The sequence below is a fragment of the Vidua chalybeata genome, chromosome 14 (assembly GCF_026979565.1).
Source record: "Vidua chalybeata isolate OUT-0048 chromosome 14, bVidCha1 merged haplotype, whole genome shotgun sequence".
Taxonomy (NCBI): Eukaryota; Metazoa; Chordata; class Aves; order Passeriformes; family Viduidae; genus Vidua; species Vidua chalybeata.
The window spans coordinates 3,798,163-3,824,160 of NC_071543.1; the positions used below are offsets into that span (position 1 = coordinate 3,798,163).

The 25,998-nt window shown below is 59.0% G+C and overlaps 2 protein-coding genes and 1 long non-coding RNA gene across 8 annotated transcripts; 2 read left to right on the forward strand and 1 right to left on the reverse strand.

Moving 5' to 3' along the window:
- The first annotated feature begins 38 nt into the window (after positions 1 to 38).
- LOC128795392 (ras-related GTP-binding protein A) lies at positions 39 to 10,996 on the forward strand. 2 transcript variants are annotated; one of them, XM_053956124.1, is made up of 10 exons: positions 39 to 194; positions 644 to 677; positions 2,511 to 2,610; positions 3,761 to 3,827; positions 4,474 to 4,696; positions 5,096 to 5,191; positions 5,926 to 6,048; positions 8,354 to 8,445; positions 9,265 to 9,380; positions 10,518 to 10,996. In XM_053956124.1, exons 2-10 carry the CDS (start codon positions 651 to 653, stop codon positions 10,613 to 10,615), a joined length of 942 nt encoding a protein of 313 aa, XP_053812099.1. In that variant the 5' UTR covers positions 39 to 194; positions 644 to 650; the 3' UTR covers positions 10,616 to 10,996. The 2 variants fall into 2 exon arrangements, with proteins under 2 accessions (XP_053812099.1, XP_053812100.1); XM_053956125.1 differs by having other exon boundaries at positions 72 to 131.
- On the reverse strand, positions 9,227 to 13,986 carry LOC128795393 (uncharacterized). Its single transcript, XR_008433511.1, has 3 exons — positions 13,898 to 13,986; positions 10,473 to 10,630; positions 9,227 to 9,402 (listed from the first exon to the last, which is right to left on the reverse strand). It is a non-coding gene; the product is annotated as an uncharacterized LOC128795393 (long non-coding RNA).
- Positions 13,987 to 14,336: 350 nt separating this feature from the next.
- Positions 14,337 to 21,220, forward strand: KLF8 (KLF transcription factor 8). Of its 5 annotated transcripts, none has more exons than XM_053956120.1 (5): positions 14,337 to 14,401; positions 17,214 to 17,760; positions 18,363 to 18,489; positions 18,586 to 18,719; positions 18,883 to 21,218. In XM_053956120.1, the coding sequence occupies exons 1-5, from the start codon at positions 14,375 to 14,377 to the stop codon at positions 19,062 to 19,064; spliced, it is 1,017 nt and encodes a 338-aa protein (XP_053812095.1). In that variant the 5' UTR covers positions 14,337 to 14,374; the 3' UTR covers positions 19,065 to 21,218. The 5 variants fall into 5 exon arrangements, with proteins under 5 accessions (XP_053812095.1, XP_053812098.1, XP_053812094.1 ...); XM_053956123.1 differs by lacking the exon at positions 14,337 to 14,401 and adding an exon at positions 16,314 to 16,369 and having other exon boundaries at positions 18,883 to 21,217; XM_053956119.1 differs by lacking the exon at positions 14,337 to 14,401 and adding an exon at positions 17,019 to 17,128 and having other exon boundaries at positions 18,387 to 18,489; positions 18,883 to 21,220.
- Positions 21,221 to 25,998: the final 4,778 nt, after the last annotated feature.

Below are 25,998 nucleotides of genomic sequence, written 5' to 3' on the forward strand. Positions count from 1 at the left end.
ACCGCCACAGGCCCGGGCAGCCCCGGCCAGCGCCTCGGCCCGCCGAGCCGGGCACCGCCACCGCCCCCGCGCCGCCCCGACCGCCCGGCCTGCCGGGGCTCGCGCCGGCAGCGCCCCCCGAGCCGCCGGAGGTACCGGGGGTCCCACCGGCATCGTCCCCCAAGCCAGCCCCGAGCCGCCCATCGCCGCCGGAGGTACCGAGGCGCGGCCCGGCCCGGGGGGCGCGGGGTCCGGGCCGGCTGCGGAGCGTCCTGAGGGAATGGCGGGGATGGGGCTGCGGGGAATCCCGGGGGAATGGCGGGGATGGGGCTGCGGGGAATCCCGAGGGAATGGAAGGACATCCCAGGAGAAGGGGCTGCGGGGAATCCCGAGGGAAGGGGGCTGCGGGACATGCCGGGGAAGGGGCTGCGCAGGGACTGCTGGCCCGGCCGCAACGATCCCAGCCGGGCCGGTTGGTTTCGGGAACGTCGGCGGTTTCCCGGCGGCAGTGGGAGTTCCCCATGGCCCGGAGCAGGGGGAGGGGAGCTGGGGCTGTGTCAGCGCCTCCCCAGTACCGGGGGTGGCATTGGCACTGGCATTGGGATTGGCGAGCGGAGCCTGTGCGTGTGGGAAGCAGCGATCCAAGGTGGGCTTCTCTCTGCAGGTGTGTGATGCCAAGCACAGCCATGAAGAAAAAGGTAAGGACGGGGAGGAGGATCCTGTGTTTTCCTTCCCCATCCCCATCCAGGAACACCGTTTGTTGTATCCACCCCTCGGGCTGGGGCTCTGGTGTCTCTTGGAGTCAGTGCTGCATCCTCTGCTGGAAGTGCCAGGCGTTAAAACCGGGTTTAATCCTGGCCTGGATGGGCTGGGTTCCTGCAAAGCCTTCCCCAGTAGTTGCTGTTCCCCGGGTGCTGCTGGCGCTGTTGCAAAACCCTCTGCAAAACCCTGTGCTCAGGGAGGAGGATCTGCTCCTGTCCCTCCCCTGGCCCTGGGCCACCCTCCTGAGGTGTCCCAGGAGCCCCGAATCCCCTCGGGGCTCCCGGGAGGATGACATTTAACAGTGGGGAAGGAGCAGCAGCTCTGGGCATCGCAGGGGTGGGGGTGTATCCCAGCAGGAGCACAGCCAGAGCTCTTAAAGGAATATCTGGCTGCTTTTCCGTGGTGAGGTAAGGCTGGGTTCCCTGCCTGGCTCTCCATGCTGCTGTCTGACCCCTTTGCAAGGCCTCTGCAGCCTAAACTTTGGGAATTGGGGCTTGATTGGGCCATGCCTCAGAGTGGGATCAAGTTTCTGCTTAGGATTTTGTGCTGGTGCTGTGAAATAAGAGCTTGGCTGTTCTCTGGGATCAGCTCAGGGGGCAGGACAGGACAGAGCAACATCCAGGGTGGCCTCCCCAGCCCTCCTGGATGTGGAATGGCCAGGAGCACTCCTTGTTGCCAGTCCTGGAGCCTTCCCTTTGGCCAGGGTGCCCCCAGCCCGGAGCTGCTGCAGGGATGACCCGAGCACACAGGACTGGGGAGTTCTGCCTTGCTTTTGTGCGAGGCTGTGGCAGCTCCTGCCCTGCTCTCCAGGGGAGGGGAGGCTGAGCAGGCATTCACTCGGCTGTTCTCCTGAAATCCCTCCTGGACGGCAGACTTGCAGGGCTGCTGCCAGGAGCTGGATTTGACTTTGTGACTTGTTTAACAGCTGGGTTTTGTGAGCAAGGCTGTATTGGCTGCCACTGATGGGTTTGTTTTGTTTAATTTTTATTTTTAGATCACAATGTAAAGCCTTGCCTGGTGTGACTGTATCCCCTCATCCCCACCCCCTGCATTCCCTACTTTTTGGCTGCCTCTTCTTTCCCCTGAGGTCTGCAGGGATGGGGCATCATAGAGCCAAGAGTCTCCTCTGGAGAGGTGTCACTGGAGCCATAAGGGGTCTCCCCTGCTCTGTTGACCCTGACCTGGGTTGTCTCACCTGCTTTTCCCTTTTTTTTTTTTTTTTTTTTTCTTCTGTCACCTGAAACTGAGAATGTCCCTGGTATTTGGGGAAAAGAAAACCAATCATGTTGTGGGAAGAGCAGTGTTAGAAGGTCTTTAAGGTCCCTCCCACCCCTGTCTGGTTAGGACAGAGTGTTTGTGGTGGAAAACCAGGAGCTGAGGGGTTGTTTTTGTTCTGGAGGGTTGAGACAAAGCTGTTCCTCATCTTCAAAATCCTTTGGTGCTACCAAGCCATCAGGTGGGAGGGGCTGGGAATGGGGAGGCAGCTCCTGCTTTTCCCAAGTCCTGTCCACGTTTTTGGAGAAAAGAGTTCAATGTGACCATGGCCCTGTCACCATGGACAGCAGGGAGGTGGGATGACCGTGGCCCAGGGACAACCAGGAGTGGTTGGGATGTCTGTCCTGCTTCCCTCGTGCTCCTCTCTGCCTCTCCTGGTGCATTCCCAGCTGTGCTGTGTTCAGTGCCTTTGGCAGTAAGATGTCAGCTCGAGGGAGCTGGGAAGGACTCGGTGCTCTGTGGAAGCTCATTTTTCCTTCTTTCCCCATGTGCAGGTGCTGCTGATGGGTAAAAGTGGGTCTGGGAAGACCAGCATGAGATCCATTATCTTTGCCAACTACATCGCCCGGGACACGCGGCGCCTGGGGGCCACAAGTAAGGAACTGCCGGCCCCATTCCCACATCCAGGGGTCCAACCCCCTCCTTAGAGGGTCGGGGCCCTTCCCTACAGCGATCCCTGGGTCGGGTGTGTCCGTGCAGGTCCTCCCAGCTGCCACACCCTGCCGGGATCAGCCTGGGACAGGCAGGAAGTGGAGGGAAGGGAAAGGCAGCACTGGGATTGGCTTTGCAGCTTTATTGTTCAGCTTTTATCCTTAACTCCTTTTTTGGGGGGGATCAGGAAGCAGCCTTTGCTGCTTTATTGTTCAACTTTTAGCCTTAACTCCCTTTTTTGGGATCAGGAAGCAGCCTTTGCTGCTTTATTGTTCAACTTTTGGCCTTAACTCCCTTTTCTTTGCTGCTTTATTGTTCAACTTTTATCCTTAACTCCCTTTTTTGGGGATCAGGAAGCAGCCTTTGGTGCAGCTGCACCTGTCAGAGCCTCCTCTGTGTTGGTGGAACATTCCTGCTGTATCCAGGGATCTCCAGCACAGGGATCCTGCAATGCCCCTGTGGTTTTGGCAGAATGATACACTGGGCTTAATGAATGCCTTTCCTTTTTCCCTTTCCAAAGCCTTTGTTGGGAAAGAGCAAGAAGTGATTCCTCTGGGAGAGGTGGATGAGTTGTTGGGATCTGATGCTTCTCACTGGGAAGGGCCTGTGAGGATTAAATGTCAGGGATTGGTGTACATTTCCTCTTTGCCATGAATTTGGCCTCCTCCTGAAGTTTACATTCTCTGTGTTCCTGGTTTATTTTGTTAAGGATGGCTTAAAGCCCTGCAGAGTCATTCCTACAACATCCAAAGGAACAGGGAATGTGTGAGTGAAGGGGAACACTTGCTGCACTTCTCAGGAGAGCAGTGGGCAGGGAGGCCTGAATTCCTCTGGGAAATGGTGTTTTGGTGGGATTTTACAAACTGGGGCTGCTTTGTGAGGAATGCCCATCCCTGGAGGTCTCCAGGGCCAGGCTGGATGGGGCTTGCAGCAACCTGGGATAGTGGAAGGTGGCAGGGGCTGGAATGAGGGCTTTAATCCCTTCCAGCCCAAGCCATTCCATGATTTGATGCTGATTTCCATGATTTTTGGCTGCCCACCCTCTGCCCTGGGTGTGTGGTACAGTCAGTGAGCTCCTGCTGTTTCTTTGCAGTTGACGTGGAGCATTCCCACGTCAGATTCCTGGGAAACCTGGTGTTGAACCTGTGGGACTGTGGAGGGTAGGTACTGATTATTGCTGGCCTTTCCTAGCCTTTGTGGGAGGCTCTGGGGAATCAGGGATGGAACAGAGTGGATTCTCCTCCCCCTGGGATGAGGTGGTGCCGAGGGAACACTCCTTCTGCTGTCCTGTGGTGCTGGAATTGCTCACTCCAGCTCCATCCAGGTGGGATTTGTGCAGAGAGGCCATGCTGGAGGTTGATCCTGTGGCTCCTGGAAGCAGCTTTTTTCCAGGAATGCTGTCCCCTCCTCAGTTCCATGGCCTCTGGATCATCTCAGTCATGTTCAGCCAGAGTTAAAGGAGATTTAAATCCTGGGATTTAAGGCTGTACTGATGCTTTGGGTCACATGCCACCTCTTCCTGCTGCTGTGGGGTTTCACAAATGGCTCCTTAAAGCCAGCCTGAGGCCAGAAGCAGCAGGACACGAGGGAAGCTTCAGCTTCCTGTGGGACTGGGGGGCTGGTGCTCTCCAGGAGCATCCAGCTTTCCTTGGGAATGCCCAGGGCATGCAGCTCCAGCCTGGCCTCCCGAGTGGGGGCTGCAGTTCCAAATCCCAGCCTTGCCTGCCTGGCAGGAGGAGTGTCCCACAAACCCAGCGTGCCAGGCAGGAGCTGCTCTAAAGGGAGTCTCCTGCTCTGCTCCCTCAGCCAGGACACCTTCATGGAGAACTACTTCACCAGCCAGAGGGACAACATCTTCCGCAATGTGGAGGTGCTGATCTACGTGTTTGACGTGGAGAGCAGGGAGCTGGAGAAGGACATGCACTACTACCAGTCCTGCCTGGAGGCCATTCTCCAGAACTCCCCCGATGCCAAGATCTTCTGCCTGGTGCACAAGATGGACTTGGTGCAGGAGGACCAGCGGGATCTGGTGAGGAGCTGGCAGTTGCCATGGAAACACATCCCTTGTGCCATGTGGGTCACAGCTCAAAGCTCAACAGCCCCTCAGGGCTGTTCCTTGAAGGCTTTCTCAGATGTTCTCAGAGCTTTTCCTGCCTTCTTTTAAAGTGTGTCATCCTAGAATCCAGTGGAGAACAGCAGTGCTGATTTTTAGGGACAAGAAAAGCCTTTCATGCCTGGTTCCAGAGCACACCTCGGCTCCTGCCAACCCAAACAATTTTGGGATTCTGCAGCAAGACATCCCTGGGGAGGGTTCCTGGCCAGTCTCCCGTGCAGTATCCCAGAGATCCATGTGAAACTCATCTCATAAATCCATACAGCAACCACAAGAGCATTTACACTCAACCCCTAAACTTTCTTTGTTCCCCAGATTTTTAAGGAGCGCGAGGAAGACTTGAAGCGCCTTTCCCGACCCTTGGAATGTGTTTGTTTCAGAACTTCCATCTGGGATGAGACACTTTACAAGGTTGGTGCAGCTTCCTCTCCACATCTGCCTTCCCACTGGGAACAAGAGCAGGAGGAGGATCCTTGGAGCTGCTGCTGGTGTGTTCAGCTCTGCAGCAGCTGCTTCTGCAGGATGTCAGTGAAATTAATCCTAGGTTTAATTAATTAATTTTAAATATTCGGGAGCCTGTGGTAGATACCAGGAACTTGGCAGACAGGCATCCCAAATATCCCCCTGGTTCTTGAGAAGGGGGAGTTTGGGCACTGCCCCACACCTGGGTCAGCAACTGGGCAGGGAGGGGAGGCTGAGCTTGGAAAATCTGAGTGTGGATGAGCACAGATGTTGATCCCAGCATCCCCCAGTCCCTCCTGGGCTTTTTCCTGGCCTGTTGGGATAAGGTGGAACTTTGTTTGGGTCAGGGATGAGCTGCCAAGTGTCCATCTGCATGCTGACCTTCTTCAGGATTAAAAATCTCTGTGAACTCGAGTGGGAGAAGGAGACAGAAGCATTCCCAACTTAAAGCAGGGATGATTTAAGTCTGTTCAACAGCACTGTAGTTTCTGTGCCTGCTGGAGAAGAAATGGAGCCAGGGAAAGGTCTCTTCAGATCTGGGCTCCCTCTGGAACCTGGGCACGGAGGGCAGAGAAGCTTCTCAGCCTTACCCAGGCTGTCAGCATCCAGGAGTGCCAAAAATCCCTCTGGGAGCACATCTCTCATGGGGAGCTGATGGGACCTTCCTGTGTCTCCATGTCCAGGCCTGGTCCAGCATTGTCTATCAGCTGATCCCCAACGTGCAGCAGCTGGAGATGAACCTGAGGAACTTTGCTCAGATCATCGAGGCAGACGAGGTGCTGCTGTTTGAGAGAGCCACGTTCCTGGTGAGTTCCTGGGATGGATTCCCTGGGTGGAGCCTCCCTTTTCCTCCCCTCTGCTCTGGAGCCTGGCTGGGAGAGCTGGGGGTGCTCACTTGGAGAAGAGAAGCTCCAGGGAGAGCTCAGAGCCCCTGCCAGGGCCTGAGGGGCTCCAGGAGAGCTGGAGAGGGACTGGGGACAGGGCATGGGGGGACAGGACACAGGGAATGGCTCCCACTGCCACAGGGCAGGGATGGATGGGATCTTGGGAATTAGGAATTCCTGGCTGGGAGGGTGGGGAGGGACTGGGATGGAATTCCCAGAGCAGCTGTGGTTGCCCCTGCATCCCTGGCAGTGCCTAAGGCCAGGTTGGACACTGGGGCTTGGAGCAGCCTGGGACAGTGGGAAGTGTCAGGTTGGAACTGGATGAGTTTTGAGGTCCTTCCCACAATCCATTGTGGGATTCCATGGAGTTGGGAGGTGCCAGCCCCAGTGCAGAATGCCCTGATCCAGGCCTTGGGATTCTGAAAGCAGCTACTGGGACCCTGTGGCCCACAGGAACATTCCAAAATTCCCCCTGCGACAGCTGAGCTGAGGTTTGGTTGGAGTTTCCTCTTGCAGACTCTGGGAGTGTTTCATGTCCCCATTGTGTGGGACTGCTCTGAGAATCCCCCTCTGCACAGGGCAGGAACCTTTTGTAGCTTCACAACCAAACCTTTTCACTTCCTCCTGCTGGGGCATTTGAGCTGGACCTGATATCTTTTGATTTTTGATGTTCTGCAAATCCAGAGCATGGATGGGGGCTCAGCTATGATGTGATGCTTTTCCAGGTCCTTGTGCTCCCAATCCCTCTGCAGAGGTGCTGGATGAAACCACTCTTGGTACTTGTCCATATTCCTGATTGCTGGGCTGGGCTCTTCACACTTCACACCAAACTCTTGCTGAGCTGAAGGAAATACTTGAATTATTTGGAGTGTTTTCCTTGCTGGTGATTTGGAAATGATGGAGGGAATTTGGGAAAGGAGCCATGACTTTTTTCCCTCCTTAAACTATCAGAAACAAACACTCGCCATGCCTGGCCAGTTCTGCTTTTTGACCTTTTGGAGATAATGAATAGTTCCACCTTGGGGTGTGTGACAGTGTGATTGTTACAAAGACATTTTTAACTGAAAGAAATTATCTTTGCTACAAAAAGTGTGTGCTTAATTTAAGTGCAATGGTGACTTCTTACAAAACTTCTCCCTTTTTTCATATATTTAAACATTCCCAGGGCTCTCTTCTCTTGAAGGGAAATCTTCCTGTGAAAATCTCTTTGGGAAATCTTATTCTGAAAACTTTATTCTGAAATTGTGTTTAAATTGTAGTGAAGAAACCTCCTCTGGGAAGTTTAGGAAGGAAATTGAACACTGGGAACTGCAAGTCTTGAATGGGGCTAAAGCTGTGCTTGTGCAAATTTGGGCAAGCTTAAAAAGTGATGGGTTTAAGGTGGTTAAGGGAAAAAAACCCTAAAAAACCTGTTAAATGTGACTCCCTAAATAGAGCAGTTTCACATCCCTGTGCAAGGGCTCCTGACATGTCCAGTGAGAGCTGATTTTGGGATTGTGAAGAGTTCAAAGCAGCTGGCCTAAGGTTTTGAAGAGGTTCCTTTTAGGTTTGCTGTGGGGATGGAGCTGTTTGGGCAGGAAATGCAGCTCTCACTCCATGTGGCTGAGGAGTAAAGGGCTGGGGCCACGAGCTTGGTGGGAATGTTTATGGAGATGTTTTCAAGGGTTCCTAAAGCCCTTCAGATCCTCTGGGTGCTGGCATCCAGGCACTCAGAGCTGCTCCCTCTGCTCTGACTGGAGTCATGGAGAAGGAATTCCCAAGGAACCAGCTGCCTTTGAGCTGCTTTTCTTAGGGAGGAACAGCTTGATTTGGCTTTGGGATCACTGCCTGTGCAGGATGGGGAATATCCCAGCAGCACCTTAGGAGGGAAAATCCCTCACAGCACTCGGCCCATTCCTGAGGTGATGGACACATTTTTTTACTCTGCTTCCACCTATTTTGGGATCAAGATTTAAATTACTGCTGAGGTGAAGCCTGTAAAACCCACGCCGCAAAGCCCTCAGGCCTCAGGGGACAGTGGTGTCACCTGGCAGATCTGTGCCATCCTTTGTGTGCTGATCCTGTCACTGAGTTTCTCCACAAAAGCCCCACAAGAATTTCTGTAAACATTTCCCAAGATCCAGTCAGCCAAAGGCAGAGGGGATCCCTGCCCTGCTCCCCAGCCATTCCCAGAACTGCTGTGGGAGAGCTGTGCTGGAATCCCTGACTGGCTGTGCCCCTTCTCCAGGTGATTTCTCACTATCAGTGCAAGGAGCAGCGGGATGTGCACAGGTTTGAGAAGATCAGCAACATCATCAAACAGTTCAAGCTGAGCTGCAGGTGAGCTGCTCCCATCAGCACTGGGGAGATCAGGGCTATTCCAGCTTTTTCCAGAGGGCTTTCCAGAGAATCCCAGTCCCACTCCTCAGCAGCTGGAATGCCAGGGTGGAATATTGCTGGAACACAAATCATTAGATGTTAATTTAACTCCTCCTTTGCTCATGGTGGGAGAGCTTTGGTGCTGTTTTATTCCAGGCCTCTTTCTCCTGGATCAAAGCAGAGGAATTCCAGGGCAGAAGTATCAGAAGTGTTTCTCTTGGAAACTGGGAATGGAGAGCTCTGCTCCAGCCCAGGCCCACAGGGCTGCCTGGGGAGGACAGGGCTTGCAGACAGTGTTTATCCCTATTTTCAGTGGAAAACTGGGAAGCTTGGCTTTGCACAGCCCTCAGGCTCCACTGCCAGGTTAATTCTGAGGGTGTGTGGAGCTGGATAAAATGGAGAAGTTTCTGGGGATGTCTACAGATTTCAGATGTCTCCAGATATTCCCATTTTATGCCTGTTTTCTGCTGCTCATTCAGAGTGTCCAGCTGGGAATGGCTGAGCCCTGGTATCCATAGGGAGCAGGCCTGGTCAAGGGGCTTGTGTGTGGAATTTCCTTCATTCAATGCACAATCAACTGATATTGTTCTCATTTGGCCCCAAACTGAGGAATTAGTTTTTAAAACCAAGCCCAGCCAAAGCCCTGCTGTAACCACACCTTGCCAAGTGGGAATTCCAGCTCCTCCTTGTTCCCAACAGCTCAGATCAGGGATTTTGGCCATGTGGGCACAAAAGCTCTTCATTCACTCTTTTTTTCCCCTTTATTTCCTTGTTTTTCAGTAAGCTGGCAGCTTCTTTCCAGAGCATGGAGGTCAGGAACTCCAATTTTGCTGCTTTCATTGACATCTTCACATCCAACACCTATGTGATGGTGGTCATGTCAGACCCTTCCATACGTAAGTTAGAGCCAAGAGAAACCTGCTTGGGACAAAAAAAAAAAAAAAACAAACCAAAAAAAAAAAAAAAAAACCAAAAAAACCAGAAGAACCTCAAAAAAGTGGAATTAGTCCAGTTTAAACCATGTTTCTCTTGGAAAATGAGTTTTTAATTACAGAACTGATTAAGAGAGAGGGATTGAGTGTGAGCAGAACCCTGCAGAGGTGGTGGCACAGCTGAGCTGGTGCTGCTGCCACAGGGAGCCACCAAACCAGACCTGGCTGAGCAGGTCGTGCCCAAAGCCTATTTTGGGCAGTTGGGAGCTAGCAGCCCCAGTGATTTTTGGGGAGGAAGCAGAGCTGGCTCATGTTTGGGTGTTGCTCTGGCTGCCTGGGCTGTCTCGGGTGGACAGGCTCTAATTTTAGCAGCCTCTATTTATCCCAAGGAGGAGCTGCAGCACTGCCAGCCCGCAGCCCCTGGGAGCAGATCCCTGTTTACACAGCTCTTGGAATTCCTGCTGGGAGCTCAGGGGCTCCAGGGACACTGCACAGCACTCATCAGGCCTTCTGCTGTGGTTTCCCTGCCCTCCTCACTTGGGGAATTAGGGACAGTGGGGGATCCCTGGCAGTGAGGCACCAGCTGGGCATTGCTGGGCTGGGGAGCAGCTCTGGGATGAGCAGCTCTGCCTGGGAGAGGCTTTTCCTCACGTTCTTCTGGGATCAGCTGACCATCCCACATAAAATTTGCCCAGACCATCCAACACTAAACTTTGCCCAGGCCTTCCCACATTAAATTTTACTCAGACCATTCCATGCTGAATTTTGCCCAGACCTTCCCATGCTTAATTTTTATCCATCCCACTTGAAATTTTGCCCAGACCTTCCCACATTAAATCCCAGATCTTCCCCCACTGAATTCTACCCAGACCATCCCACTTAAACCTTGGCCAGTCCATCTCACATGAAATTTTACCCAGCCCTTCCCACCCTAAGTTTTGCCCAGCCCAAAATCCCACTGTGGATTTTGCCTGGCTTGTGAGCAGCAGGATGCCCCCAGGCCCTGCAGACAGAGCTGTTGGAGCCAGGCAGCCCTGAGGCCGTGGTGACTCTCACCCTTTTTAACTTCTTTTTATCTCCCCTGTTCCTTTTCCGTCACAGCTTCTGCGGCCACGCTGATCAACATCCGGAATGCCAGGAAACACTTTGAGAAGCTGGAGAGGGTGGATGGACCAAAACACAGCCTGCTTATGCGCTGATCCCTGGCACTGGGGCTTTGGGGGGAGAAAAAACAGATCAGGACTACTTCTTTTTAGGAGAATCTAACACTGTCCATGTGTTTGTTGGGCTTTGAAATGAGTGTGCTGCTTGTTTTTTCTCCTTATCATGTTGGACACTAGAGCTGGAGGCTGGCTGGATCCACTGCGGACCTTCCCGGAATTCCCTGGCACGGGAGGGTGGGGAAGGAGCAGGACAGGCGATGTGCCCGCAGGGGGTGTGGCAGAGCCCTGGTGGATGCCTGGCTGCCGACTGATGGGATATTTACTGTTTCCTTGAATGGTTGCTAGAATAAGTTTATAAATTTCTCCTCATCTTTGGTCATGGAAATAAATTTTTGCTACCAGGGATTTCAGATCTGAGAGCTTTGCAAAGTGGCTTTGCTTTCTCCCAAATCCCAGGGCAGCTTTGGGAAGCAGGAGCTGTAGGAGCTGCATGGCTCCATTAGTGGTTTTGGGGGGATTTGGCTGAAAGCATTCCAGAGTTTCACTGAGAATTGCTTGGCAGCATCTCCGTCCCTTTATTCTCTCTTGCTGCATCAAATTACTGTGTAAAAAAGGGTGTGGTGCCTCCGTGCCTGTATCCCTGCCCACACACCCACTGGGAAGGGAGAAATCCACGGGGGTGAGTCCAGGAGTGGGAACGAGGAGCTAAAAGGGCCGGAGAACCTGGGGGCTCTGCACAAGAGCTCCCAGCCCCACTCCATCCTCCCGAATTCAACACCCGCGTCTCGCACCGCCCACCCGGCAGCTGCTGTGCCTCAGGCTGGGGAGTTCCAATGGGAATCGTCCCCGTGGGAGAGGAGCTGTTCCCAAGGAGCCCCTGCAGAGCTGGGAATGGGCTGGGCACGTGGCCCAGGTTGTGCTCGCTGGGGTGCAGGTGTGGAATACCTGGAGTGGGAATCGTGGAACAGCCCCGGCACAGCTGCTGTTCTCCTGTGGAGCTGCTCCGTGGCTGGGATCAGACCCTGCTGGGAATGTCACAGCTTCCCACATTGCAACCCTGCCTCGGAGCAAGAGCATGTGGGTGTTGGAGCCTCTGGAATATCCCATCCCACTGGGAAGGGCTTCAGGAGAGCAGGAGAGGCCACAGTTGCAGGAGCTTTGGGCAATTTCTGGGAGCCGGGAAGGAGGGACGGTGGGAATGCTGCTCATTGCCATGGTGACTGGAGCTGCCCTGGGTTTCCTTAGGGAATAAACCACAGCAGCACATGGAAGTGGGATCATGCCAAAGGGGGAATGTGGAGTGTGGGGCAGGTGACAAAGAGCTGTGAGGGACAAGTGGCCGGAGCTGTCAGTAGCCAAATCCTGAGCTGGAGCTCCTGGGAAAGTGACCCAGTGGGGGTTGGGGTAAAGTTCTGCTGTTTTCCCGCTCCAAATCCCTTTTCCTGAAGTGCATGGGTCTGGGGGCTCTGTGGGAATTAGCCTGGTCCTTTTGCTGTGGCCAAGGTGCCACTGTGCTCATCGAGTGACAGCCTGTGACAAACATAGGTGCCTGTGTCAGACCCTGCCCTGCCTGCTCCGATAGCACCGAGGTGTGTCCTTTGTCCCTTCCCAAAGCAGATCCCAGGCCTTTTTGGGGTTGGTAGCTGCTCTGGCTCCTTCCATTCCAAGCAGCGAGGTTTGGGAAATCAGGCTCATCACCCTCATTCCACCCTCTGGTAGGAAAACTCTTCCCACTTTCTCTGGCAGCTCCTTCCCTCAGGAAAAAAAAAATGATGCCTGCTCCAGGTGTTTCTCACACAAACATCATCGCAAACCTGGACGAGGTGGCCGTGTTCCAGCCTTTTCCTTCACCACTTGACCTTGAAATGAGGAGAAACTTGATGCCATGTGTCACTAAGATCCTGAATAAATCCCCCCTTGGCCCAGTTATTTTCCCCTTGGAGCTGCTCTGGGGCCTGGGGTGAGTTTCCTTGGGACAGGCTGTGCTCCCTGAGGCTGTCTTAGAGCTACTTCCAGATTTTTTGACCATTTCTTTCTTGCCTTGGAGCATGGATGGCTCCAGTGGGGTCAGCCCCAGGGTGTTTCTCCCAGGATGAGCTGTGTAGGGTCAAGAACTCCTGAGGGTCTCCCTGGGGGTGTTTCCACTTGTTTTTCCTCCTTTGTGGCACAGAATTGTCCCCCAGAGCTGCTGGGGGGGGATGGACATGGGGCAGTGGTGGTCGCACGCTGCTCTCCAGCTGGAACCAGCTCCTCCAACACATCCAGGGGGTCATGGATTCTCCAAAGTCACCCTGAACTGTCACTGCTGAATTGTGCCTTGTGGACACCTCGTGAGGAGCATCTGCATCATTCCCTGCCCAAATCAATCCTTGGGGAGCAGGAGAGGGGACCTTGGGGGGAACCCCTGCCCTGCTCCCCCCTTTCTTCTGTGTTTGTTCGGAGGTCACCTGTGCCTGCTGCTGGTCCTTCAGCTTGGTGACATTGGGGCGGGGGAGCCTTTGCGTACAGGGCCCACTCATCCCCCAAAAGCTTTTCTGGTCCCCAAAAGGGGACCAGAATGTCCCCAGGGGACATTGGCCAAGGGAGGGTCTCTACCTGAGCCTGTCCTGGTGCTTCCCTGGTGTTTCCTGGGGAGGGGAAGGGTTTTCTTTGCCAAATCAAGGTCAGTTTGGTGCTGGTTCTGGTGTGGTGGCTTGGCAGAAGTGGGGGGCACACGGGGGGCCCTCCTCACCCCTGGATGAGCTCTGTGTGTGCCAAGGTCACCGCCTTGGTGGTCATTACCTGCTCCTCGAGTCACCCCTGGCAGGGACATTGTGAGTAGGGGTCACCTGGCTGAATCCCCATCCGCAGGATTTCCCATCCCTGGGGATGAGCTGGGTCAGGGCTGGGGGTGGGGCTCCTGCCTTTGCGGGGTTATAGGGTGATTAACCCGGGCTGGGCCTGCCCCAGCAAACTCAGCACAGGGTGGGGATCTGGGGACACCCTGAGGCTGGGGACACCCTGAGGCTGGGGACACCCCAAGACTGGGGACACAGCACTGGGAGCAGCCACGTCCCTTTGGGACGAGAGGCTGGAAAACCAGTGGGATTTAGGGAGTGGGGGATGAGTGGGAGGTGGATTCCCACTGGCAGTTCCATCCCAGGCCAGGGGCTCCCTGAGACCCCCAGACCCCCCCCAGAAGGGGCCAGGGGACCCCCAGACCCCCCCCCCGTGGCTGCAGCCCCCTGGAGCGGCTCCCCCAACTCTGCCAGGACCCTGCCACCCTGGGGGACCCCGCTGGGGTGCTGAGGGGGTACCCCATATATTTGGGGGGCTTACCTGAGGCTCGGGAGGCAGAGACTGGGGGGAGTGCAGGCAGTGCCCCCCGGGGACCCCGCGGGTGCTCGGATTTGGGGTTGCTCCCAGCACCTGTGGATGGAGGTGCAGGAGAACCCCAGGACCCCAAAAGTGGGGGGGGTCTCTGCTCCCCCTCATCACTGCCACAAGTTCCCCAGGTCTGAGCCCTCCAGCACCCCCATGCCCCGGTTTTGGGGTGCACTCCGTGTGGGGGGGTGGGAGCAAGTTGGGGTCCACCCCCCCTCCCACAAATCCTGCACGTTCCCATGGCAACGCCGGATGTGAGGGGAGCCGCCCATTGGCTGCCGATGATGTAATCTCAAGGGCGGGGCACCCCCACCCCAAAAAAAAGAGGGTGGGGGAGGGTAGCTCCGCCCCACGCGGCCTCTCCCCGCCCGTGGGGGCCCCACCCCGCCCCACCCGGCACCGCCCCGGGGGCAGCGGCGGCGGCGGCCGGGGATGCGCTCGGAGGAGGCGCGGGGGACGGTGCGTGGGGCCGGGGGCGCGGGGGAGGCGCGCGTGGGGAGTCTGAGGGGCCTGGGGGTGGGGATGGGAGCGCGGGGTCCGGCGGGGGGAGAGGGGAGAGGGAGGGAGGGAGGGGAGGGGAGGGGAGGGGAGGGATGGAGAGGGAGGGTCCCACCCCCCGCGCCCCCTCAGGCCTCCCGTCCCCCCTCGCCCCCTCACGCGGGGGTCGCGCGTGGGGCGTCCCCCCCCACCCCGTGCGCCGCGCGCGCTTCCGGGGAGGGCGCCCCCCCGCGGCTGGGAGGTCACACCGGGCGGCGGCCCCGCCCTTCCCTCCCCCTCCCACGCCCTTTGCTCTTAAAGGGCCAAACCCCGTTTGTGCTCCGGCCCCCTCGTGCCCCCCGCTCCCGCCCCCACCCCCGGGTGTCCCCCCTCTGTGTGCCCTCCGTGCTCCCCCCGCCGTGTCCCGAACGGCCCCGGCGGAGGGTGGAGCGCGGAGGAAATTCCACGGGGGGGTGTGGCGGCGGCGGCGGGGTGTGACCCCCCACGCCCACGGGTGGGGGACACGCAGCGGGGGGAGGGGGTGGGGACACGGAGGGGACAAAGCGGTGGGGGGGACTGTGGAGGGCGTTTTCCCACGCTCCCCCTCCCCTCCCAGCCCAAGGTCACCTGAAATGCCTCCTTAAGCTGTTTAGGGCCAAAAAGGGGGGGCACTAACACTAATGATTCCTGGGGTGTGGGGGACAGAAAGTGTTGGCAGGGGTGCACAGCACCCCCAGATATGTGGGTTTGAAGCGGGACACCCCGAGCCCCCAGCCCACACCCCTGGCTGGGTTTGGGGTGCAACAGCCTGAGGACGGAGGAATTCAGTTCACCCATAAAGGGGGGGGGGGTCAGCAGAGGTGGAATTTGGGAGGCAACGAGCCCCCCCCGCCCACTTAGCTGCCCCACGCCGCATCCCCTACCCCCGGGGGGCTTTGGGGTGCAAGAGATCCCCAAATTTGGGTAGGGGAGGACGGGGCATCGCTTTTGTGCCCCCATCCTCCCCCCACAATGAGCCTGTTTGTGGGGAGCCCCCGTGTGTGAGGGGCTGCTCCTGGAGGGCTCTGGGGGGACATTGAGTCCCCAGGTGCGGGGGCCAGTTGGGTGTCTGTCTGGGGGTGTCCCCCGCTGTGTTTTGGGGGGGTCGGGCTGGCGGGGCTGCTTTGAGGACCTGGGGATGTGTTGGAGGGGGTCCCTGACTGAGCGAGGGGTGTTTGATGGGTGTCTCTCATTGTTGGGGTGTGTTTTGGGGTTCCCTGGATTTGGGGGGAGCCTGTGGGGGTCCCTGCCTGAGAGTGGAGGTTTCTTGGGGGCGCTGGTAGTTTGTGAGTGTGTGAGGGGGGTGTTTTGGGGGTCCTTGTCTGGTTATGGGGATATTTGGTGGGGGACCCTGGCTGATTGTTTGTGTTGGGAGATCCCCCCAATACGTGGGTACTGGGGAGGGGGTCTCTGTCTCTGTTTGGGGGCGTACTGTGTGTACCCCCCTTGGAGGGGGCTCTGTGTGTCGGGGGGTCCCGAGGCGAAGAGGTGGGTTCTGGGGAGGGGGGATGTCTCTGGCTCTTTTTGGGGTGTGTTTGGGGGGGCTCCCGGCTATATCCGGGGGTGATTCGTGGGGGGCTGTGTTTGGGGGTTCCGTGGCTCGCTGCGTGTATTGGAGGGGTCCCTTGCTGCGGGGGGTGGCGGTTCGTGGGGGATCCCTGCCCTGAGTGTGAAGGCGCTTTGGGGGGACCCGGGTTTATGGGGACGGTGAATTCGGGGCTCCGCGTGTCAGCGGGGGGTTCGGCGCCGGTGCCTTGGGCTCGGTGCCGGTGGTGCGCTGTAGCCGCCGCCCCCCCCGGGCGGGGCCGGGCCGTGTGCGCGGGGCGCGGCGCTGGGTGTGGCGGGGCGGGGCCGCCGCGCGAGGCCGGTGCGTGGGGGCTCTGCGGGCGGGGACGGTCCCTGCGTGGGCAGGTACGTGCGGGGGGGCTCGGGGCAGCGCCGGAGGGGTCCCGGGGCAGTGCGGGGGGCGACGAGGAGCTCGTTCGGCCAGGGGTTTCCCCGTACCGGTTGCCCCCACGCGTGCCCTGGTACCCAGCGTGGTGTGCGGTGGGGCTGGGGGTCCCGCTTGTCCCTCGGTTGTGTCGCGGTCCCGCGGGGGCGCAGCGCCGCCGTGCCGCGGGTGGGGCCGTGCCCCGTGCCTCCCGCGGGGGCCGGGCCGGGCCCTTTAAGAAGCTCCACCCGCGGCCGAGCCCAGGTGGAGCCGCGGGGCCGTTCGCACCTCGCCCGGCGCGGCCCGGGAGATGGTGCTGCGGGCAGCGGGAGGGGGCAGCGAGCGCGGCGGACACGCGTGGGAGCCCGGCGGGTCAGTGCGTGAGTGACCGCGGGCGGGGGCGCGCGGGCCGGGGGGTGGCGCGGCCCCTTTAAGGCGCGGGGGGAAGGAGCGGGGCGGGGCCGCCACCGCCCCGCGCGCGGATACGCCCCCGGCAGCCCCGCCCGCGGGGGGCGGGGCCGGCCCGGCACAAAGGCGCGGGCGGGGGGGCGGGGCCTGCGGTTCCCGCCCTCGGCGCGCGCCGCTGCCGCCGTGAGGGGCCGGGCCCGCCCGTCCCTCACGGACCCGCCCGGCCCCGCCTCAGGGCACGGGCGGGCCCCGCCATGCCCGGCCCGGCGACCCCCGGGTGGCCCCACGCCCCGGCGGAGCCGCCCCGAGGCGCCGCCCCGGTCGGTTGGTTGGTGAGAGCCCGTTAAAAAAACCCTCTTCGCCCCCGCCCCGTGCCTCAGTTTCCCTGGCGCCTCACAGACTGCGGGTCTCTTGTAGGGCCAGGGGAAGGCGACGCCCGCCATGAGCTCGTCGGCGCTGCTGGCTGAGGGCCCCCTCGACCCACCGGTGCTGCTGGCCGACATCAAGACGGAGCCCCCCGAGGAGCTGCTGGCCAGCGACTGCAGCCAGCCCCAGGCCGAGCCCGTCGATCTCTCCCTCAATAAATCCAAAGTCGCTCCGGCCTCGGCCCTGCCGCCACCACCCCCTACCTCGGTCCAGTCTTCCCCCATGCTGGTGGCTCCCCCGCTTCCTGCTCCCAGTACCGTGTCCATCCCGCCCTCTGGCCTCAGCTCCACCTCGGCCATCCCGGCTGTCCTCTCACCTGGCTCCATCCTGGCCTCCACGCAGGGCAGCGGCGGGCAGCAGATCCTCCACGTCATCCACACCATCCCCTCCGTCAACCTGCCCAGCAAGATGGGCAACCTGCAGACCATCCCCGTGGTGGTGCAGTCCCTCCCCGTCGTCTACACCACCGTGCCCACGGACGGCGTCACTGCCATTACCGTGCCCCTCATTGGGGGGGACGGCAAAAACACTGGGTCTGGTAAGGGCACCTGGGGGGAACCCTGGAATCTGGGGGGTGGAGAGTGTTTGTCCTGCCTCGTGGAGGGGCACCCTCGAAGGGAATCTCATTTTTCACTGTGGAGTGTCCTTGCCACAACCATGTGCCACTCCCATACAAAGCCCCTCAGCCCCCAGCCTGTGCCCCCCAGGGGACATGGGGAGGGCAGGGACACACAGGGCATGGCACTGCCTGTTCTCCACCCATTCTGCTGCTGGCAGCCTGCCCTGCCCTGCCCTTCCCACTGGCTGCCTGCTGCCAGCAGCTCTGGTTTCAGCTCAGCTGCTCCCTGTGCCCCCCACAATCCCCTTTCCCAGGACATTCCCAGCTTTCCACTTTATCTGGGGTGGGGGACCTGGATCTGCCCTGCTCTGGGCAGGAGCAGGCAGCCAAAAGTGGTGCCCCCAAGTTATTTCCTCCCTTCGGGGGTCCTCCATCTTCCCACTTGGATTTGATTTTCTGTAGGGATGGGCGGTGCTTGGAGCACCGCAGGGACAGGTAGAACACTGCACCCCTGATGTGGGGTGTGTGTTTTGGGGATGTCTCTGTTCTGTGCTCACCCCTTGCCTCTTTGTGCTCTAAAGCTTTCCTTTCCCGGACCCCTCCAGTGAAAATGGACCCTGGCTCTGTGTACCCCATGGACATGAACAGCGACAGCGAGGACAGCGCCTCTGAGAGTGGCCCAGCGCCTTTCCAAGACCTGCAGAGAGAGTGAGTCTCCTCCTGCCTGTGCCTCCCCACCCTTTATGCCCCTGAACCCCCCGTGGGCTCCGGGGCCATGGCTCCAGCTCTGTCTGCTCCCGGCAGGCCGGCGGTGCGGGGCCCCAGAGCCGATTCCCCGGACCTGAAGAAGCGGCGCATCCACCAGTGCGACTTCGAGGGCTGCAATAAGGTCTACACCAAAAGCTCCCACCTCAAAGCCCACCGGAGGATACACACAGGTAGGGGTGGGATTGGTGTCCCTGGATCCCCCATGGGATGGTGCTGTGTCCGTGGGTGGCCCTTTGGGAGCGCTGGGTGGAGGGATTCCCCTTTTGGAATTTCTGTGAGGGCTTTGGGGGCTCCCTGTGGCAGCGCTGACCCCTCGGTGCTCCTCTGGCACAGGTGAGAAGCCCTACAAATGCACGTGGGAAGGCTGCACCTGGAAGTTCGCCCGCTCGGACGAGCTCACCCGGCACTTCCGCAAGCACACGGGCATCAAACCCTTCCGCTGCTCGGACTGCGACCGCAGCTTCTCCCGCTCCGACCACCTGGCCCTGCACCGCCGGCGGCACGTCATGATGTGAGCGGTGCCCGCCGCCCTGGGAGCCGGCGGCGCCTCCCTCCCTCCATCCAGCCACACCCCGCGGCTCCTGCGGGGCGGGGCGGGGACTGCGGGAGCGCCGGAGCCGAGCCGTGCCCGCTGCAGGAGCCCCGCCGGCACGGCACGGGACGGCAAACAATGGATTCTGGACTGCTGCCCCTTCTCTCTTGTCCCCACCTGTTTTTATTCCTGGGTTTGTCCTCGCCTGGAGGCTCCTCGACTCCTCACCTGGAATTCACCCAGCAGCTGCCTCAGCCTCTCCAGCCTCCTGCCCGTTGTTGTCCCCCATGTGCTCCCTGTCCCCTGCCCTCCCAGTGCCTGGGAGCCGTGGCAAGGACGGGGCAGGTGATGGGGGGTGATGGGCCCCCGTGGAGGAGCTGATGGCCATTCCCACTCCATCCCCAGATTGTCCCAGCAGGAGAAGGGACATCACCTCCCTGTGTGTCCCTCAGCACGTGCTGGGCTTCATGGGAAGTGCTGAGTGCACTGAGAGCCAGGAGGAAAAGAGGAATCAAGAAGGGGGGGAAACACAACCCAGCAGTGACCCACAAACAAGACCATCAGCACTACACAAAGGGAAACTTTGTGGAACATGGAACTTTTATTTTATGGAATTCTACGAGGGGGTGGGACAGGGTGGGGGGTATGAGGGCCAGCAGCTCTCGGGTTTTTTGGAAGACTCTGGGCCACTTGAAATGTTTCTAAGTTAAACCAGCGGCTGTGGCCACATGCTTTGCTTTTTAATAATGGTTTTTGAGGAGTGTTTCTTCATCCCCTCCAGCCAACCCCCCTGGTTGCTGGGAGGATGTCAGGATTTGGGGTTGGATGCTCTGAGCTGTTGGATGGTGGGAAGGGTGATGGGGACCATGACACCGCCCATGCTCAGGGCAGACCCTGCAGGGAGTTCCCAGACTCCCTCTGAGCTGGTGCTTTTGCCCCGGCTCTGTGGGGATGGGGGACCTGGTTTGAGGAGGGGGTGGGGGGATACTTCAGGGACCTGTGGGCCCTGAAAACAACTCACAGCTGCTTGGGAAAGTGCCTTTCCTCAGCTTCTCATCCGACAGCCAGGGTGTGCCATGGGCAGAGCTTGTTCCTGGCCTGAGGTGGTCCCTGACCCCCATGGCCTGAGGGAGAGTCTGGGGCACAGGTGAAGTGCTGGGACCTGTCCCTGCCACAACCACCCCACCTGTGCTGCAGGCCTGGGGCAGAGTGGCTGGAAAGCTGCCAGGTGGGGAATGTTTGTTCAAATCTATTAATGGCAAGAGGCACTGTAGAAATACCATGGATTGGCCTGGTCAGGGTGAGGATGTCACCTCCCAAAGAGGACAGGGCTGTTCAAGGCATTCTGTGTCCAGAGGATGGACCAAGGGGCTCCAGTGCCCTGAGCTGGATGAGCAGGACTGCAGGAATGATCTTGAATGAACTTGTGCAGGATCTCCTGCTCCAGCTGGATCCCTCCAAATCCCTATGGGACCTGGTGGCATTCACCTGAGAATCCTCCAAAGAGTTGCTGATACCATCACAAAGCCTCTCATGAGGATTTTGAATGGTCTTGGGAATCCAGGAGGTCCCAGCTGGCTGGAAACTGGGGACAGTTGTCCTGATTTTCCAGAAGGGCAAGAAGGGGGACCCCGGAACCCACAGCTGTCACTCTCACTTCAGTGCCCAGTAAAATCATGGAAAAGATTATTCTGGGAAGTATTGGAAGACACCTAGAGGACAACACAGTTATTGGTCACAGCTCCATGAGGGGAAAGTCCTGCTTGTCCAGCCTGATTTCCTTCTGCAACAGGGTATCCCACCTGGCTGATCAAGGAAAGCCAGGAGATGGAATCTTCTCGGACTCCAGCAAAGCTTTTGATCCTGTCTCTCCCAGGGTCCTTCTGGACAAAATGTCCAGGCTGCAGCTGGATAAACACATGGGATGGGGGAGCAACTGCCTCCTGGCTTGGGCACAGAGGATGACAGAGTGGGGTGACACCTGCCTGCCACCTGTCATTACTGGGGTTCCACAGGGCTCCAGCCTCATCCCAGGTCTCTTCATCATCCTGATGTAGGAGTCTAAGGAACACTAAGGAAAAAAATCTCTAAATTCTTCAATTGAAGCTTTTTGGGGTTTTTGCATGAAAGATGTCCTATTCCAGAGAGAAAAATTCAAAAAAAAAAAAAAAAAAAAGATAAAAATACTCCTTACAGAAATGAAAAAATCCTACTTTTGGAGGATTTGGGAATTCTGTCACCTTTTGAAAAGCCCCGCGGCGCCTCCTGGGCTCGGCCGAGGGTGGAGCTTCTTAAAGGGCCCGGCCTAGCCTCCGCGGGGGGCACCAGGCACAGCCCCACCCGCAGCACGGCCAGTGGGACCCCCCAGCCCCACCCCGCGCTGGGTCCCGGGACACGCGTGGGGGACTCGGCATGACGCTGCCACGGGGACCTCCTGCCCAAACTGGCTCCTTGTCACCCTCAGCACTGCCCTGGGACCCCCGGGGCTCCCCTGCACGGACATGTGGGCATCCTCAGGGGTGTCATTGGGGGTGCTGGCAGCCCCAGCCAGAGACTGGGGGTCCCTTGGGGGGCACATGGTGCTGGCAGTGTGTGTCAGGCCTGGGGGGGTTTCCTCTGGGGGCACAGGGGGACTCTCGGGAGATGCGCTTTGTGGGGACAGGGCACTCTTTGGGGGTGCTGTCACCCTGTGTTAAGGTGGCAGCGTTCAGGGTGGCACTTTGGGGCACTTAGGCTCTGTGCTCGCCCTTTTGGGGGTGCTGCTAGGCAAAGCCATGCTCGGGGGGACCCTCCTGTCCTTCATTCCCCAGGCTGGTCATGGGGTGCCCCACCCCCAGCGCCCCGCAGTCCGTGTGTGGGGCTGGGACCCCGGCAGTGCCTGGGGGCTGCTGGGGCGGGTCCCACTGGTCGCTGCTCGCACCCCAAACCCGGCCGGGCCGCGCTGCTCTGACCCGGTGGCGGCGATCGGGCACCCGGGGGCGCCAGCGGCCCGCGCTGGGCGACGGCTGGAGGAGGAGCCGAGGGATTCCCGTTCTTTGGGAATTTCCCCGAGCGCCTGGGAGCCGCCGTGGCAGCGCTGATCCCTCGGTGCTCCCCTGGCACGGGTGAGAAGCCCTAAAAATGCTCGTGGGAAGGCTGCACCTGGACGTTCCACAAGCACGGGGGCATCAAACCCTTCTGCTGCTCGGACTGGGGCTGCAGCTTCTCCGCTCCGAGTGCCCTTGGCAGGGACCGTTGGCACAGGTTGGGTTGGGCAGTGGGAATAGGGGGACAACCCCCAGGTCTCGGGAGGAGCTGCAGAGCTTTGGGGGTCACAAGGGTCCTCTATCAAACGTCCGTGACGAAGGGACAGCGGTGTGTGGGCATCACCCTGCGGCTGGAGAAGATGCCGGGGTCCTGCCACACAGGAGCAGATGCCAACCCCTCCCCAGGGGCTGGACCCGCCATCCCAGGGGCTCCAGGCTATGCTTCCTCCCGGCTCCCTGTCCTGGGTAAAGCCCAGGATGGGTTTTAATTGCTCTGAGCAGCCCCGCTTGAGATCCCAACCCACATATCTGGGGCCATTTAAGCTCAGCAGGGAGCCTGGGGCCTCCAGCTGCTCCCTGTGCTGTGCTGGGGCTGTCGGAGCTCTTTCCACAGCCACAGACCCCACCTTGACCTGCGCATCCCTGGGACTGTCCTGCAGCACGTGCCAAGGGCAAGGTGAACCCCAGGGAGGGCTGTGCCACCCCCATTCTGGGCACAGGTGGTCACTGAGCTTCAGCAAAGCCTCTCCGGCAGTGGCTGCCAGACCCTGTGGCGTGAGGGGCACATCCAGCTCCACATCCCCTGGGAATTCTCCAGTGCCTGGGGTAGTGGAAAACCCTCACGGTTGTTTTCCAGGCTTGGCAAAGGTCCAAGGCTGGGTTTTGGGGGGGAAAAAGGCCATCCCCTTTCTCCCACCCTGAATTTTTGTCCTGGAAACTCACCTCAGCCTCAGGCCCTTCTGCTTCCTCACCTCCCTCCTTCTCTCCCAGGAATGCCTGGAGCTCCATCTCCCTGCCGGGGGCTGTGGTACCTCCCAGTGCTCCCCCACTGCCCCACTGGGGATACTGGGGGCCTCCCCATCTCCTCTGGGCTCTTTCCCCATCACCTGCCTGCACTTTTCCATGGCTGAGAGAAGAATTTAGCAATCCCCAAACTGCTTCCCTGCTGAACGAGCAGTGCCTGGGAGGGGTTCTGCAGCCTGCTGGGGGGTCCTGCCGGCTGGTGGCACCCCGTGCCCTGGGGGGGCAGTGGGGTGGCGGTGCCCTGGCTCTGGGATCCCCGAGGTTCCTGCGGACGGTTCCTTGTCCCTGTCCCTGTCGGGGGTGCGGGAGCCTCTCCCGCCCGCCCGCCCGGCACTGCTCAGACTGGTTTTGCAAGTGGATGGGACGGGGCGGCCGCTTTTCCTTTGAAGGGCTCCCGGGAAGCATTTGATGGCTGGAAACCTCCCGAGGAGGAGAAAGGAAAAGACAAAAATAGGTGGTTTTGGGTTTCGGTGGGGGAGCGGGGGAGGCGCGGGGCTGCTCCGGCAGCTTTGCAGACCTTTGTGTGCCGGGCGTGGGGACAGGCGAGCGGGGCGTCCCCCTGGCCACAGGGAGCCCGAGGAGCTCCCGGCCCAAGCTCGGGGGGGCCTCGGCCCAGGGAGGCAGAGCCAGAGCGGACTGGGGATGTCCACCACGGCCCCGAGAGAGGTGGGTGCTCCGGGGGGGGGGGGGGGGGGGGGGGGGAGGGGGTTGGGGTAGCAGCAGGGAGGGAAGAGCTGCTGCAGGAGGAAAGCAGGGCCAGGGACCGCCAGGCAAGGCCTGGCTCCTTCCCCAGCCCCCCCTCCTGGGTGGGACCTGAGTGGGGTCTCTTGGGGGTCCCTTGGGGAGCCAGCCCGGTGGTGAGATGTGAGGGTGGCTGTGGGGATGCTGGGGGCAGGCTGAGGCTGCCTCTGCCTGGGGTGATCTGGGGAGCGGGAGCTGAGGTTTGCTTCCCAACCTGATCCAGGTTTCCTCAAAATTTGGTGCCTTTCTTGCCTTTTAGCTCAAGTCTCTGTAATTCAGGGCTTCACCTGCCTCCTGCTTCCTTGTGAGAAGAGGACATGGCTGTCCTTCCTCACCATTCACGTGGACCCGGGATCAGGGGCTGGCTCCCCAGTTCTCCCCCAGTGACCCCCAGCAGCCCCAGTCCCTGGGCTGGGACCCCCCTTCAGCTCCGTGCGGCCCCTCCATCCCTCCGTGCACAGGATCTCCCTTACCAAACCCCCTTCAGCCTCTCTGTGTCGGCTTTTCAGAAGGGATCTCTGCGTGGGATGAGGGAGGAAAACGTGAGGGACGTCGGGAGGGGAGCGCGTTGGTGGCCGGGTCACGGGGAGCCGCCCTTATCTCTGTGCCATCGCGGGTGGCACGTGGGGACACAACGGGACCGGCGGCGCCCCCCGGGGCAAAGTGCCGGTGGCAGGGAGGGACCCAAGGCCGTTCTCCCGGTGCAGATAAGGGCACTGCCTGGGTGTGGCCCATCCCTGCAAGGAGGGGCAGCTCCGCCTTGGGAAATCGTGGATTGCTCTCTGCTGGGCAGGGTCAGCCTGGAGTGAGCCCTGCTGCGGGAACGGGATTCACCCGGCTGCGCATGGGATGGAGAGAAAGGGAACACTTGTGGGTTTTATAATGGAATCATGGAATGGTTTGGGCTGAAAGGACCTTAAAGGCCACCCCATCCCACCCCTGCCATGGCAGGGACACCTTCCACTGTCCCAGGCTGCTCCCAGCCCCAGTGTCCAACCTGGCCTTGGGCACTGCCAAGGAACCAGGGGCAGCCACAGCTGCTCTGGGCACTCTCACCACCCTCATTACAAACTTCTTCTTTCCATGTGTGGTCCTGCAGGGCTGGTGACACATCCCCCTGTCCCTGGCATCACCTGGGAGCCCTGGTGAGTGTTCCAGCTGCAGCACAGCTTCCCTGGAAAACAAAACCCTGCAAGGCCTGAGCTGTTCCTGTGTTTGCTCTCCCAAGGGCTCACAAGCTCTGCTCTCTGGGATGCTCAGCCCCCCTAGCTGATGTTTTGGGTCCCTGGTGTGGGGTGACAGCTGTGACACCAAACCTCTGCTCTGGCTCCTGCTCTGAGCGGTCACAGGTCTCACGTGAAGGCCCTGGGGTGGCAGGAATGCCATGGGAACAGGCATTCCCCTGCCCTGGCAGCACTGCAGCTGTTTTCCCTTTGGCCAGGGGGTAGAGCAACCTTGGCCCCCTGCTCCTGTGGTCCCCTGGAGCTGCTGGGATGTCCCCAAGGTGGTGACAGCAGCATCCCTGCCTGTGTGAGATCCTGCCTGGGACACACAAGGAAGTGGGGAATCTGGGGCTGATTTGGGATGGGTGAACACAGCAAGGGGGAGGATCCAGGCTCTTCCTTGGGGAGGGGCTGGGGACAGTCAGGGCTGGATTATCTGGTGCAGAATGGCTTTTTTTTTTTTTTTTTTTTTTTTTTTTTTTTTTTTTTTAGTTCTTTGCCAGAAAGGTGATTTTTATTCCCTTGTATCTCTGGATCTTTACACTCCTTTCTTTCCAGAAGTGAAACCCAAACACAGTTGCCGGGTGTCTTCATATGAACCCTGTGCTCTCCTACCTGTCTGTGCTTTTGCAACTGTTGCTTTTCTTTTCCTTCAGGGTTTGTCTCTTTTATTTTTGATCCTTCCCTTTTATTTTTGATCCCTCACTTTTTCTCCGTGGGAACGAGAAGTATGAGCAAGCAGGAATTTCCTTTCAAAATTAGTTTTGATGCAAAATTGACCCATTCACGGGAAAATGGCATTTTCTCATTGAAAAGTACCCATGTCTGTAAAAAACTAGAATATCCCCCTTGTTTCAGTGCAGGGGACTCCATCTGGGGACAATGGCCCAGCTGGGGGGGGAAG